Genomic DNA, 16161 nt, shown 5'->3' with positions numbered 1-16161 from the left:
GTTCTGTTTGTTAAATGAGAAGCCTGGTCCCTCCCTCTCTCTCTCTCTTTTTATTAGCTTTAAAGCTACAAATTCCAGATAATCAATAATCAGGGTTACTCATTTAACAAATATTTACTGAATGCCTGCCATGCAACACAGATGGCCCCGGGCTGTGAGGATATGTAGTCTTGAACAAACCAGACGGCAATCCCCACCGTTGGGGATCTCACACTTCCAGTCAGCTCAAGACATCAATAATAAGTTATACAGTAAGTTACAATATTAATGCTACAAAGAAAAATAAAGCAGAGAGGTGCTGCAATCTTCAATAAAGAGCAAAGGGAAGACCATCCTGACTAGGGGAGGTTTGCATACAACTTGAATAAAGGTCTGAAAGAGATGAAAGAGCACGGCAAACACAAAGCAGGGGGAAAAACATCCCAAGAAGAAGAGCTGGTTCAAGAGCTGCAAGGCAGGAGGTGCTTAGAATGTTCTATGATAGGATCCCTGGGTGGCTCCACGGTTTGGTGCCCGCCTTCCGCCCAGGGCATGATCCTAGGGATTGGGGATCAGGTCCCACATCAGGCTCCCTGCATGGAACCTGCTTCTCTCTATGCCTGTGTCTCTGCCTCTCTGTGTGTCTCTCACGAATAAATAAAATTATTTTTAAGATTTATTTATATATTCATGATAGACATAGAGAGAGAGAGAAGCAGAGACACAGGCAGAGGGAGAAGCAGGCTCCATGCTGGGAGCCCATGTGGGACTCAATCCCGGGGCTCCAGGATCGTGCCCTGGGCCAAAGGCAGGCTCCAAACCGCCGAGCCACTCAGGGATCCCCTAAATAAATAAAATCTTAAAAAAAAAAAAAGAATGTTCTATGAACAAGGAAGTAAGTGTGGTAGGAGCAGAGTGAGTGCGGAAAGTGTATCAGTCTCCTGTGGCTGCTGTAACACATTACCACAAACTGGTAGCTTAAAACAACAGACATTGACCCTCTGCCCGTTTTGAGCATCAGAAGTCTGAAAGCAAGGTGTTCTGCACTCCCTCTCAGGAGGCTCTGGGGGAGAACCTGTTCATTTCCTCTCCCAGTTTCTGATGGCTGCCAACATTCCTTGATTTGTGACCACACCACTCTCACCTCTGCCTCCCTGGTCACATTAATGTTTCCTCTGTGCTGTGTAATAGCCCCGCTGCCCCCTGCATCAATCTTATAAGGACACTTGCAACTGGATTTATGGTCCACCCTGAGGATGATCTCATTTCAAGATTCTTAGTATCATCTGCAAAGGGTCTTTCCCAAGTAAGGTAATATTCACCGGTTTTAGAGATTAAGACAGACATACCTTTTGAGGATCACCATTCAAATCACTGAGGGATGTTGCGTAGATGAAATAAGCGAGTAATGGTTGGCGGTGGCAGACAGATAGAAGAGGTTAGGTAAGAATTGTGTAGATCATTGTGATCACTTTGGCTTTAGTTACAGACAGACAGGAAGCCACTAAGGCAACAGAAGCAGAGATATGACATGTACTCAACATGTTTAACAGGATCACTATGATTGCTGTCATGCAAAAAAGTCCAATAGCATTCAACCCTTAGGTTGGTACTTCTTCAACTCAAGAGTGTGCCATATTATGATTAGAATTGAAAAAGAGGACAAATAGAACTTGGCACATAGTAGGCCTTCAGTGGCTACTACAGGCTACTTTGAAGATTCTCTACCCATCCCATCAGACATATCTGTTGAATAAGTGAATGTTCTTTTATCTAAACAACAAACTAAATTTTGAAACAAACTAATTTTTTCCCCATAAATATTTCTCAATCATCTACTATACTCAAGATTCTGTTCCTAGGAATTAAGGCAATCAACAAATCACATACTGCTATCTAACATGGTATTAAGTGACAAATCACTTTTTTTTTTTTTTAGGATTTCTATCATCACTTTACTTGTGTAAACAGTGAAGAATCCCAACTCAGTGGGAGCAAAGACATGCTGTGCTCATATTCTTTGCTATTGCTTTTTCAGTTATGCTGTATAGAATCCTTCCCAGCCCCTTGCCAACATCTTTGACAAAATCCGTAACATCATTTTTGATAATTAGAAGTCTCTCTCTGGTCTCAGATCAAAATTTCATGTCCTACCAAAGCATAGGCTTAAGATGCAACCTTGACCACTTAGAGCTCTCTTCCAACTTCTTTTCTATTCTGGGGCTGAGCTACTCTGGTTTTAGAGGTAGAGTGGTCTTAGGTAACCAGTTGTCTGGCAGCAGGAAAGGCTGGTGTCTCTGGTCTAGCTCCAGGTCCATCTGCTGGGAGCTACTGCAAATATGTCAGTCTTGGCATAGTTCAAAGTTGATGGACATGCTTTTTCTCTGGAAATGTATTCAAGTTCTGCCCTCACTCTATCTGCTTCTGAGGGTCCATTCACAAAAGAATAGCCATGAATCCCTTCATAACTCTGATAGTGGTATATGACCCAATCACATTTTGGATAGGCCAGTGCCTCAGTTATACCAATGTCTACCCTGACCAGCTCCATGGCACCTCGCCACTACTTTGACACTCATGGTTCTGTGCAGGACCAAGGGATGTGCTGAATTGCTTATATGTTTCCTCCAACGGCTACAAAAAACTTAGATGTGGTAGAAAAATTGTTCCCATCTTCTTCCTAGGAACATTAGTCCTTAATCCCCTTTTGCCCTGCTACTACAGGCCACTTCAAGAAGCCTCTTCCCATCCTCACCCCATTCAAAAGCAAATGAGAGGAGGCACTGGTTTGTGCTTATGTACAGTCCCAAATTCTATAGAGTAAATAGGAAGCTCTCCTCAGGAGCCTATACTGTGCCTGTCCCACCTGATAGCAGTGCCTGGATAGCTGGCAGGTTCCACAGCTTAGCAACCAGGCAGGGAACAAGATGGCAGCATCCTTTTGTTGAAATCATGCAGCTCAGGGCTTCCAGCTCATGTCTTTCAGGAGCAGTAGGAAGAATCACTCCAGAAAGGAGGAGGAAAAGAGTCTATTTGAATTCTTCATTCCAACTGGCTATATCTTTCCCCTCACCAATTCTTCTCTTAGAAAGTCTAGGAGCATGGAAATATGGTTCAACATGGTGGGTCCGGTTCTGCTGCTGCCTGTTAGTAAAGTGAGTATGGGTCCCTCTAATATATAGGTAGTTTTCCAGGAATATCATGAGCCTTTCTGTTTGGACCCAGTTGCTCGTATTCTATGGCAATGTGAAAAGTCCCATTGAGTGTCTGTTCTACTTCTGAATTTCAATGACCTTACTGAGGATATAACTACACAAGAAAAAGCTTCTAGGGGTCGTTTGGTCTCCAAACAGTGGAAAATACTAGCTAATGTCCTATACATCTGCATGAGAAACACGCTAAAGATTTTAATGTAATTTCTGTTGATTTATTTTATCATGACATATCTTATTTAACAAATTTTAAAGCAATCATCTTTGGTGAATGGAAAGGGATCGTGGTTTACTGTTAAAGTATTAGCACTCAACAGATAATTCTTAGTTCCAACAAAACTGTTGAACTGGAAATAAATCTTAAAGATGAAAAGATCTCTTGATAACTACAGCCATTTCAAAACCTATTAGAAAACAGAAAAATTAGAGAGCTGGATGAATTTAGCTCCTCCTGGACTCATTTTCCCTAGGAGCAAATTACACTGCTAGACAAGCTAAACTGCCTGGTCCCCTACACCAACAGAGTCAGGCTGAAGCCTTTTCCATTCTCAGAAATCACCAAGGTTAGTCCTTTTCTTAAATGACAACGATAATTACACCTAAACATTGGAGCCACCAAAATGTCAGTGAGAGATATAAATGGCAGAGTCTACATTTACAGCAATATAGCTCGAGAAAGTAGGGGTAATAGGAAAGGTTTAAGACTGGGGAAAGTAACTCCTCAGAATACCTAAGCAACGATACAAAAAGGTTTGCTGCTCACAGGATGGCAGTAGATGGGTGGAAAGAATGATGGAATGAGGATCAAAAGTCCTGGGTGAAGAAGTCCTGACTCCCATGAAGTAGGACCAGCTTTGGCCTGAGATTCAACCTTCCCATTTCCATGGCTCACTCACTGGTCAACAGGGACAAAACAAAGTAGTGACACCAACAATGCTTTACTCATGCTAAAATATTATTTAAATTTAATTAATTTCCAAAATATTCTTAACAAAAGCTATTAATAAGCTGTGCATCTGTATGTTCTTCACCTCCACTGCACAAAAACACACACATAACAAAGACAGAAACAAACACTGCCTCAGTCTCTTGCCACAGCTAAGCTTTCCCCTAAACTGTTGGGAGACAGCTACCAGTTCATGTAGGGAAGGTGATCATTTGAAACAAAGAATTCTGTTGTTTTTCATTCATTGGTGAATCTATTATCCCGCTGGACTCAATGGTATTGAAGGACAAACACCAGGTTTGTGCCCAAGGCTTTCTCCTTTCAGTCTTCATCTGTCTACAACCAGGGCTGTCACTGAGATGTCCACTGGCACGTCTGTTCCTGTTGTTAAACTATCGAAATGCTTCTGTATGTACTGCCCTCAAGTGCTGCTCCTTCCTCTTTGCCTCCTCCCCTGAGGCTCTCGAGACCTCTCCATGATGCAGAAATTAATAGGTCGATGTCTGACACAGCAGAGAGCTTCCAGGAACTACTCTGACATTGGTCAGTGCCATGTGTCATACTAATTGTTTGCATATAAAAATAACTCCTCTGCCTAAGACATATCCACCCACATCCTGAGCCTCAGTTGTGGGTACATCTAAGCCAAACCAAGACTCCTAAAGCACACTGAAAGCCTGCATCAGAAATCCCAGGAAAATAATTTAGAACACAAAACTAGTATTGCACAGCATTCTTAGGATAAGGCCCATTTAGAATTTGTGCCCAAGAGCTATTTGCAAATTTATAGTTATTTTTTTCAGTCAATTAGTTTGAGAAAAGAAATGGAAGCTAAGTAAATAAATTAGATCATTAATTTGCAATAAATATAAATTATGCTAATTCTAAAAACTGAACATATATACAAACTATATATACATATATCTGTGTGTGTATATATATATATAATAAACTAGGAATATACATAAGACTATTAGCAAAAGAAAGCCATCTTGACTTATTGTGTTGTAGAAAATCCATGTTTATTCATTCAATAGATTTTAACAGCTTTGATATGTGTATGAAAATATAGGATAAACATTAACTGCCTACTGATGTTCTAACAAATCTATTTTCATTCCAAATGGAAATTAGAATATATTTTGCATTATTTAAGTTAATTACATGACATTTCTTATGAATAATGATGTATTATTTCATTCATTACTTCTAATTATGTTCTGTTACAAGTGCAAGGCTGGCAACACCATGACCAGCCTCTCCCTATTCCTTACAATCTGATGACTTGCATGGGAAACAGGTCAAAAATATGCTCAGAATATAATGAACAGAGTTCAGCAGTTGTTAACCATGACAATTTAAAATTACCTGAGGAAAGTTTCACACAGAAATAAATAGAAACGGGGAATGGCTTGCCATGTTGCTGGATATTCCTTTTTGCAACTTATATGAGGAATATTCCACACGTTATTTTAATACATATAATTTTACCATTTGCTACAGCTGGAGAGAGAGAGAACCCCTAACTGTCCTTCTCCACACTCACACATCAACAGATTTATATTTTCTATAGAAAGGCAGATTGTAAAGATAGCTTTTTCCTGTTGTGAAAGAGATTCTAAAGGCTTTGTGCAATTCTGAGAGAATGCAGGAACTTTCTAAAAGCTCTACTCAAAGAGCCAGTTGTATTTTATATTTCCCTCCTTTAATGCATAACCATGGTCAGACCGGCCCACCTCTTTCACTCACAGCACGGCCTGAAGCTCAAAGGTAAATCCTATTATGAAGAAGAGGTCAAGGTCAAGGAAAATCAACCAGAACTCAGTAGTTAAGATCAGGAGCTGAGGGAATCACAAGGCCACCACATGCATATCCTCATCAGCCAGCAGTCTGCAAGGAGCCAGGGAGAGAGCGTGGACAGTAGGAAGAGGCCAGGATGAGGTCTAGAAACCAATATACACATGCTTTACGCATACTATTTCATGGGTGAGTCACCTTTATTTGAATGGGTCAGGACAAAGTCTATAAAATCCGCATGTTTTTCTCCATCCAATTTCAAATGTTCTCTGCACACATACAAAGCATCTATTAATTCCTTCAGTGTCAGGTGCCAACCATCCATCATTCTGTCTACAATAAAAACAAAGATGCCAACCTCAGCTCCAGGAACAAAAAATAAACCTGGTAGAGGAAGAGCTTGGCAAAGAGGGCTCCTCTTTCTCCTCTGGTACCCGTGATAGTTACTGCCCACTGACCCCTGCATGTGGCCTCAGAATCCTCCTTAATGCTGTGAGCTCACTACCAACCGAAGAAGAGGCATTTGAGATAAAACGTATTTGCTCTCCATGCAGTAATTCCTCAGATGACAAGCCAAGACGGATGAGGGTCACACAAGGTTTGTCTTGCAATGGGAGTTGCCAGGATCATCTCTAGCAGGTTCTAGACACTGGAAAAAGAGGTCAGTCAACTTAGTGAATGATAAAAGCATCCAAGAGCTTCTTTTGTTCCTGCTGACCAATGCCATCAAAAACCGTTCCTAGCTACTAAGCCAAGGGTAGGCAAACATTTATGTGGAATCCTTTACCATAGAAACTGGGTAAAGAATGCTCCAACTGAACAATCCCTGCTACATACACAACTCGAACACAATAACCTGCCAAATAAAGTGAAAAGAAATAGGACCATAAGAAAACCAACTCACCCCACTGTAGCTCAGGACAAAGGACAGCAAGATTGTCCTTGAACATCTCTCCCAGAGTATTTTAAGCTAGCTGATATACAACAGGCAGGCAGGGGAAAAACACGCTTAGGGAAATTTTAAGAAAAAAAAACTATCTTTAGTAATAAGGATATTAAAATAGTGCTTGTGCTCATTTTATTTGCACAGGAAGGTTTAAAAAGAAACTCTTTTGAGAAATGAAAGATCATCAGATCGCTAATAACTGCAGTTTCCTGAACAATTAAAGAAATTCACAAGATTACAACCTACTCAGGAAATGACAAATATTTCTGATTTTTATGGAAGAACTAAAAGGGCATTTTTATCTATAGCATCCATTCCGTAAGAAGCACTGTTAAGTAACGAGGCTATTTTTATTATTTGTTCATTCACTTCAGGAGTACTCAACATGGCAATGGTCTAAAAACAGAAAACTTGCTTGTTGGGAAAGGTAAAACTGTATATTAAAAGGCATTTTCCAGAGTATTCTTTTTTATCTATAAAAGTGGGACCTTAGAGTACAATTTCCATTGTGCCAAACATTTAGCAGAAATATCTTTCAGGTTACATGATCTAATTCCTCACGAACACACTTTATAAGGCTGTCCTCAACACCTCATCCTAACACTGTTTAGACTTGATAACATTCGGTGCGTGATGCTCCTGTTTGGAAAAGTCTGCTTTTTTAAATAACCGATTCAACAAACTGTTGACAAATGATTTGTATAATATAGTATGGCCAGCGAGCCAGGTTTATCTCTGTCATTCCATGCCGCATTCAACCCGTTTGCAAATGTTGCCATGTTCCCCTTATGTTAGAGCTCCTTATGCCATTCTGAATAGCAATCCAAAGATCAATACACAGTCTGCTGAAAACAACAGGACATAACAAATGAATAATTTTATTTCCAATAAAAGCCCCAGTCCCTAAATGGATTCCACTAATGCTCAAATTCATTTTTCATGCTCGAGATGGGAGGTAGACATAGCACAATGCAAGGGAATGGGGTGTGGAGAAGTATTAACTATATGGGTTTGAATTTCTTTAAGCCATGAACAATAGCTGGACTGCTCTGAGGTACATGAATAAAACGTTCACTGCAGAATTCTGAAGATGCAATCTCCAAAATTCTTCTATTCTCTCACCAAGACACTCTGAAAAGCATTTTCCAGTAACAAGAAATTAATGGATTAAAGACATCCTGACATACCCTTCTAGAGTGTTGCACCACAGAGGCCAAAGCCTATTCAATCAGCTTTAAATGCTGTTTGCAACAAACAGAAGTATTTGCTTTAGGTGGGGACAAGGAGGGATTGAAGTGGGTCTTTTGAGAATGCAGCAAATAGTCTTGCTTCAAAAGCTTATCTTTGGCCCTAGATCTGACAGTTCTTTTCCTCCTCTGAAAGGTATGAAAAAGTCAGTGAGCAAAGTCGTAAGAAAAAAGGGGTTGGGGAGAGGGAGCAAAATGTTAGAGAGCACACAAGTTCAAAGATGACATTTACAAGTTTCATGAATGGCACATTCCCCAAAGGCCACCTGAATACGTTTTTTAAAAAGAAATCACCAAAAATACAAAATAAAATTTTCCTGTTCACATAAAGATGGCAATATACTGCCCTTAAGATACAGACTGGTATACTGAAAATCAACATGAAAAAAGAAAGGAAAGAAAGGAAAGAAAGGAAAGAAAGGAAAGAAAGGAAGGAAGGAAGGAAGGAAGGAAGGAAGGAAGGAAGGAAGGAAGGAAGGAAAGAGAGAGAGAGAGAGAGAGAGAGAAAGAAAGAAAGAAAGAAAGAAAGAAAGAAAGAAAGAAAGAAAGAAAGAAAGAAAAGAAAAGAAAAGAAAAGAAAAGAAAAGAGAAAGAAAAAGAAAAAAGAATCTTCCCCCATCTGCCATCCGTTCATTCAGCACTTTGAGGTTTGAGGCTTAATTCTGTATACTTGAAGCACAGAAATGTAAACAAGATTGCAACTGACAAAGCAGGAAGGGCAAGTTTAAAAACTTCAGTTTGAATAGGATAGTAAAAAAAATCTGGAATAAAATGGGAACAAATCCGGCTGGGATTTGGGAATACTGAGACGGCAGGATTTTCATGCACCCTCATTGCCCACCTCAATTAAAATGATCCATATGCTCCTAATGTTCATAGTTTGACTTTAAATTTACTCAAGATAGTACTTTGGAGGCTGAGGGAAAGAAAGATGTGCATGGGCAGGTCCTGCCCCATCCCTTTCCAGGAACTAAGGACTCAGCACAGAGACAGACAAGAATGCACAGAGTTCTGACTCGAGGCCGACTGGTTAAGTGTTTGGCCCCGTGCCTGGAACAGAGTAGGAGCTCAGCAATAAACCGCTACAGGAATCAACATGCAAATAAGGAGCCAAAGGTCACAGAAAGGGCGGTTTTCTTCCTTAGAGGGCACAGCAGGTATCAAAACATTTTAGCTGAACTGGAAAAGGATGGTAAGGATCTCACCGTGAAGAGACAGGCAGGATGAAGGGTAGGTAGGGTGGGTGGGGAAATGCAATGTGTCTTCAGGAAATGGTTGGAAAGGAGCAAGGCTGAGTCAAGGGAATGAAAATCCTTTAAAACTATGCTAAGGAGTTTGGACTTTGTCCTAAAAAAAAAAAAAAAAAAAAGTCCATTATATTCATTAGTGGTCTGTTTGCAAGGAAACAGGAAGGAGGAAGAGAGGATGGGAGCGGAGGTCTAGAATGAGGTGGGGGTCAGAGTGAAACCCAGGAGCAGGAAGGGTGCAAGGAGCTGCAGGCCAAGGGACTCATCTAAGGCAGACAGAAGAGAACACCGGAGGAAGATTAAAGGCCGCTGCAGACACCTCACCGTTTATTTTATGAAATGTTAGAGGACAGAGCTAGCCACGGCTTCAATTCCCAAATCACAAGACGAAAGAGTATCGCTTCCTACAGGCAAACAAGTAACGCATTAAGATTCTTCTCACAGTTACCACCCAACTTTACATCACAAATGTAAAGTAAAATTTAAAATAAATAAATAACATATATAGGATATTTATATTGTATTTATATATATCTCACAAAGCCAACATATAAAAAGGATTGTCTGAAAACATTATCTACTGGCCCTGAGACCCCTTTAAACCCTGCAGGTACGAAATAGCCTCACAGAGTATACAGATTATAAAAACGTCCTGGTTCTTTCATCCCCAGAAAGGGTTGGCTCCTTCTAGCTACCTTCCAAACAAACTCAGGTTTGTTCATTTTAATACAATATACCCCTTGTCCCTGGCATTTACTCAAAGATATGAGAACTGACCAGGACCCATTTCCAAAATGGCAATTCCAGAGCCATCTGGAACAGAACTCGTCATCAGTCACTCACTGCTCACTGTTCAGTATAGGTATTTCTCTAGAAGCAGACCCCACAACTATTCTTAAGTACCAACATGCATATGATCCAGGTCTCATATCACATATGGCAAATGGGTTAAAAAGACCATGAAAAGTCAGGTTTCTTACTATCAATATATAAGTAAAAACAAAACAAAACTCAAAGTTAAATTCATTCCATTATTAACCATTAAAAAGGCAATACAACGCTGCAAGCTCACATTTTTCCAGGCCAAGGTGTTAAAACATGTTCATCTAAAATCACATTTTCATCCCAGGTCCCCTCTGATAGAAGCTAGAAGTCAACTAAAGCTGGCACTCAAACAGATACCTATGGCATTTCAACTATATTCTTTCGACTCCAGAATTCTCAAACATTTTCTTTATGAAAAAAAAAAAAAAATTCCTCAGAGGAAAAAGACACAAACTTGCAGCAAAATCAAATGAAAAAATAAAATGCTTCTGTTATTTTAAGAACTTCAGAGTCTCTTAGAAGAATTCAATATAAAATTGGTATACAATATTAAAATTGTTCTCTTTTAGAGGACCTTCCAGAAACATTCTAGTTTTTATTTTTACTTCGATGGAGGAATATTTCCTAATATTGAGTACTTATAATTTAGACTATGCTTATATATTTAAAAGAAGAGTTAAATATCAAGTAGTCATTCACATATCATTTATTAGTGTACTGCTGTGATCATTACTTCTATAAATTTACAAAATTTATTTAGTTAAAATTAAATTCAATGAATTTGGGCATCTCTCATAAAAATCACAATTATCTTTTGGTGTATATTTTCTTTTCAGTATTTTTTTTCAATGTGCAACAGTTAAAAGGCCAAGAAAGAAGATTTTTCCTAAAGTTCTCAAACACCTTGAAAATCCCCATGAGGGGGGAAGATAGATAGATAGATAGATAGACAGACAGACAAACATTAGAGATAACATATAAAATACATATATGTTATAGATAACTTACTCTGGAAAAAATCTTGACATTTTATAGATTCAGAATTACAGAAACATTTATTTCAAAGTAAAATTATGTCATAGTTTAGAAAATACTTATTATCTTGTATTAATACATATTATCTTAAAATATGAAATCTTATACTTTGTTGCTCTCTGCATAGTAAATTAGAGAGAAAAGAGAAAAAAAATCTGAAGAGTCAGTACAAAAGTCATATGCACAAGTCACGAGTGATACTTTCAGCAACATAAAAATAACTCCAGAATATTTCACCAATTCCTGCTGCTCCCACAGCACAGAATAAACCTTCCACTGAAGTCAATAGGAGGAAAGACTACAACTCAGTGGTCAGAGAGAAATAAAACAACTCTACCACCAATGACACCAGACCATGATCTAGAAGTTGTGATGTTCTCCAAGAAAATAAAAATGCTATGTCAGATCCTAAAAGGAAAACGACTGTTTTATAAGTATGTTTAGGTGTATAAATTTGCTTGACGGACCTCTAAGCGGTAAAGACACCCAGTCAGTCTCAAATCTTCAGGTAATACCCTACTTCTATAACATGAAAGTGCCGCCCAATCTCTATCTTACTATTAATATTCACAATTGATAACTGAAAACAAAGCACTCATGATATTCATTGGGCCCACTTTAGAAGGACCTATTTATTTACACAGCTATGATAGTGAAAAGGTCAAGTAAAAATTCACCTCCAAAGCCACGGTTGCTAAGCAACTCTTTTCAGAAGTTCTGCAACATTGATCAAGCATATTACTGGTGCCACCAACTGGATTCAGAATAAATGCAACATCTTACCTGGTTTCTCCAAAGGGGGAGAAAGGTGGATTCCTTATTTACCCTTGAGGATGGACATTGGACCCCTGTGCTGCATTCCTGTGGTCTGTTAAGTTCAGAGGCTTTTTATTTTTCCTCTCTTTAAAAAAAAAGGATACGTCCTGGTACCACAGGTTTCCTGTTCACAAGAGCAAAGGACAGTTCTGTTTTGAGAAAAACCACAGAGGGCTTGATGAGGTGTTGGCCAAATCTGAACGACATTTCCTCACGGTTGAAGCCTGAAAGAGAAAATAATTGAGGAAATGAGATTGTATCAAGTTCAGATGAGAAACTCAGGGTGTATACAACTTTAAAGAGAGCAGATTCCATGACTACAGATTCTTAGTTGCAAAGAAGATGTCATTGAACCTGTTACCCCATTTAACATCCACTAAGATGGATGCTGGGTAAGTCCTCCTAAAACGTGCTCTCCTCTCCCTACCTGGTACTGCCTTGATCGGCTTGTTTTTATGCAAAAGCTTACACATGGACAACAAAACAGTCTTCTTAAATCCCTCTGAGATTCAAGTTGTCACCTTAACCCAAATCCACTAAGTCCTACCTGTCAGGTTATTTTTACCCATTCATCTCATCATCTTTGCTAAGCTGAAATTTTTTAATTGTTAGCCATTGACTATAAACCATTTAATTCTTAAATGCTTTTCTCAAATGGCTTTCTATTTATATAAAAGCAATTCAGGAAAAGTACAAACACCAATTGACCTTGCCTACAAATACAAAAACATAAGCACTCTGAGAGAACTATTATAGCAAAAATTCCAAAATTAAAGGGGAAAAAAATGAGAAAAAGAAAAGGCAAACCAGAGTTCAAGAATGAGTACAACTCCTGGTGATGCAGAGCCAGGAGGCAGGAAGGCATGTAAAATGTTCCAGATCCTTTCTTTTGGGGAAAGCCATGGGGGTGGAGAAGTAGCTGAAGCAGTATTTGGCACTTGGCACCTGGGGTATGAGGTAATGATTTTCCAACAGTCAGATGCTTATACCTGGCAAAGTTACTTTCTGAATAAGACACACCCTCCTTGGAAAACCATTCATTTTTCTAATTTAGAAACCACCCCACTGTAAAACTGTGAAAATAGATCAACCCATGGAAAAACAGAAGATGACAAAAAGGATGTCAGAAAATGGATGACAATTTTATAAAGCATAATAATAAATGTGCAACTGCTTAATGATCCTAATTTTCTCAATGACTCAAAAGATACAGAGAGCCATGCAAATGTCACCTACTGTCCTCAAAAGTACCCACATGGCCAGAACCTAACACATTTCATGGACAGAGCCATAAAATGGAGGATTTCCCTCAATGCTACAAATACTGGTTTTCAAAACATTTACAACTAGTTCATGAAAGGCCAGTAAGGATTTTGAAACTCCTCTAACCCAGTGGTTCTCGAGGTGTGTTTCCTGAACCAGCAACACCAGCATCGCCTGGGGACTAATTAGAAACGCAAATTATGAAGTTCTACTCTGGACCTACCAAACCAGAAACTCTGGGAGAAGCGCCAAGCAATCTATGTTTGAATAAGCTGTCCAGATGATTCAGAATCGTGATCAAAACCAACTATTCTCTCAATCCTTAGGTTCTTCCCTACAGAATCCTTGCCAACTAGCTGGCTAGCCTATGCTTGAGTAGATCTACTGGTGGGACATGTACTACCCAATGCTTCTAAGACAATTCTGGCCAATTACACATAGCTGCCCTTCCTACCATGTCTATTTATTTCTCATGAATTAATGCCTTGGGGCCATATAAAACAAGGAGCATGCAAGTGGCAGTGCTTCAGATATTTAGAGTTAACCTTTACTCATTTCCCCTTGTTTTTTTTTTAGAATAAACATGGCATTTCATTTCAGTCATTCTGCAAACAGCATTGATTCAATTCCACTGCAGTTCTTGGTTATTTTCGTTTGTTTGGTTTTTTTGGCTTTTTTTTTTTTTTTTCTTTATTTTGTTTTTGCCTGCCCAGTATCTACTTGCTGTATGTCTGGCCATACCACCCTGAGTTTTCTTTGGGTTATCCCACTATATTCTATTTGTGGGACTATTCCCATCCCTGATTCTAGGGACAGGAAAGTGATCCAGGCATCCTTAGGCTTCTGTCACATGACCGGTTCAGGAGCGGACACAGGACAAAAAATGAGCCACTGAAAGAAAGGAGACCCATGAGAGCATTACTGCTGACACTATAGGGAAAGAACTTTCTTCTTGCTGAATTGCCAATTTTAACGTGAACTGGAACAACTAGAGGTTACACTAAAGAGTGTCTGCCTGACATCCAGAGCCAAAACTGATGCTGGCAGAGCCCAGATAGACCCAACCCTGATAACATTATGTGAGAACCTGGATCTAACAATGCTGGAAGGAGTAATGTGCCCGGAATGTGTTTCCTCTCAAGGATGATGGTAGAGAATGGACTTAAACACAGGCTCGAGTTCATAAGCTCCTATTATGGACCCATGAAAGGCTCTTCATCTGGTTTTCATTTTTCTTACCATTACTTCCTTCATCCTCTACACCCAGCCACATTCTTCCCACCACAAAGCTTCACTTTTTCATAATTAACATATTATCATTTTAATTGCATTAAAATATTTTATTTATTCATTCATTAGACACACACACACACACACACACACGGGGCGGGGGGGGCAGAGACCCAAGCAGAGGGAGAAGCAGGCTCCATGCAGTCCCAACGTGGGACTCGATCCGAGGCCTTCAGGATCATGCCCCGGGCTGAGGGCAGCACTAAACTGCTGAGCCACCCGGGCTGCCCTTTAATTGCACTTTTATAAATATTTTCCATGTCAAAAATACAGAGGGCTCTTGCATGGTTTTAAAATTTGTGTATAAATTGCATCATGCTTTAAATATCATTTTCCCTTTTTTTTCCTCAACACTGTTTCAGAGACTCGTTCATGCTGCTATAAGTAGATGTAATGCATTCCTTCCCACTGCTTATTCCCTCTCACTGTATTACACTATAATTTTCCTTACCTGTCCCTCTAGTGCTGAAGAATTAGCTGGTCTCCCATCTTGTACCACAGATACCACTGTGATGACCACCTTACATATATTACCCTGAGTATCTAGAGTCCCATTATTTGATTTTAATATCTGAATGTTCTAAAATAAATGCACCAGTTTGCGCTCTGGGACTGTAATTCCCAGAAGCAATAGGTGTAGATTTCTATTTTCTCACATCCTTGCCAGCACTTGGGATTATCAGATTTCCTAGCTTTTACTGGTATGATAGACAAAATGGAATCCCTTAATTTTTCTGTCTCCAAAGTGACATGTATGTGTGCATATTTCTCTTTCTTGTATTGCCAATTCATACTTTGCCCTCTTTTGTATGGGTTTCCTCCCTTCTATTTTCTGATTTTCCAGAGTACTTTGTATATTTAAATATTGATCTTGGTCTTTTAAACATGACAATTACATTTTCACCATCTGTTAGTTTTCCTATATGATCCATTAGACAAAAAGCATTTTCTGATATATTCAATTTTCTTTTTATGGTTTATGCTGTGAGTCTTATGTAACAAATCCTTCTCTACCAAGAGGTTACAAAAATATATTGTTAAATGTTTGTCTATCAGCTTCATAGCTTTATTTTTAATAGTTAGGTACTCAATCCACCTGGAAATTTGCTTATGGGATGAAATGCCTTTTTTTTTTTTAACTTTTGTGAAATAATTTTCCTAGCACCAATTGCTGGGAATAATTACACCGAATCCCCTTATGTATAAAGGAATGAGTCTATACTTATGATATTCTGATTCTATGCCAGATGCTGAAGAACAGGAGTGCCAATTTTTTTCTCTAAAAGGCCAGATTCAGCCAGCCACACTGCCTGTTGTAACCACTCAATCCTGTTACAGCACTATAAAAGCAGTCAAAGACAATACATAATAAATGGATATGGCTGTGTCCCAATAAAACTTTATTCATAAGAACAGGTGACAGCCTGGACTTGGCTTCTGGGCTGTAGTTTGCCAACTCCTGTTGGCAATGCCTTGTTAATGCCTTATAAAAAGAGGATCCTTTTTTATTCGGCCATATAAATTTTCAATTCAACTCTGCCCCTTGAAAAAAATTATT

The 16161-nt window shown here is 39.1% G+C and overlaps 1 protein-coding gene across 19 annotated transcripts in view; it reads right to left on the bottom strand.

The window, feature by feature from the left end:
- Nucleotides 1-16161, bottom strand: part of FHIT (fragile histidine triad diadenosine triphosphatase) — a 1380560-nt gene that overhangs the window by 746399 nt on the left and 618000 nt on the right. For 17 of the 19 annotated variants that reach the window (XM_049097821.1, XM_049097832.1, XM_049097822.1 and 14 more), the window contains one exon: nucleotides 12155-12274. In XM_049097821.1, coding sequence (XP_048953778.1) covers nucleotides 12155-12274 — 120 coding nt within the window. Of the gene's footprint in view, nucleotides 1-12154; nucleotides 12275-12857; nucleotides 12988-16161 lie in introns of those variants that run through there. The other 2 variants (XM_049097819.1, XM_035702402.2) reach the window with 2 other exon arrangements.

Source organism: Canis lupus, chromosome 20, assembly GCF_003254725.2.
Source record: "Canis lupus dingo isolate Sandy chromosome 20, ASM325472v2, whole genome shotgun sequence".
In the NCBI taxonomy this organism is placed as follows: domain Eukaryota; kingdom Metazoa; phylum Chordata; class Mammalia; order Carnivora; family Canidae; genus Canis; species Canis lupus.
The sequence above is the reverse complement of the archived record's forward strand: the minus strand, read 5'-3'. Positions and strand labels throughout refer to the sequence as shown.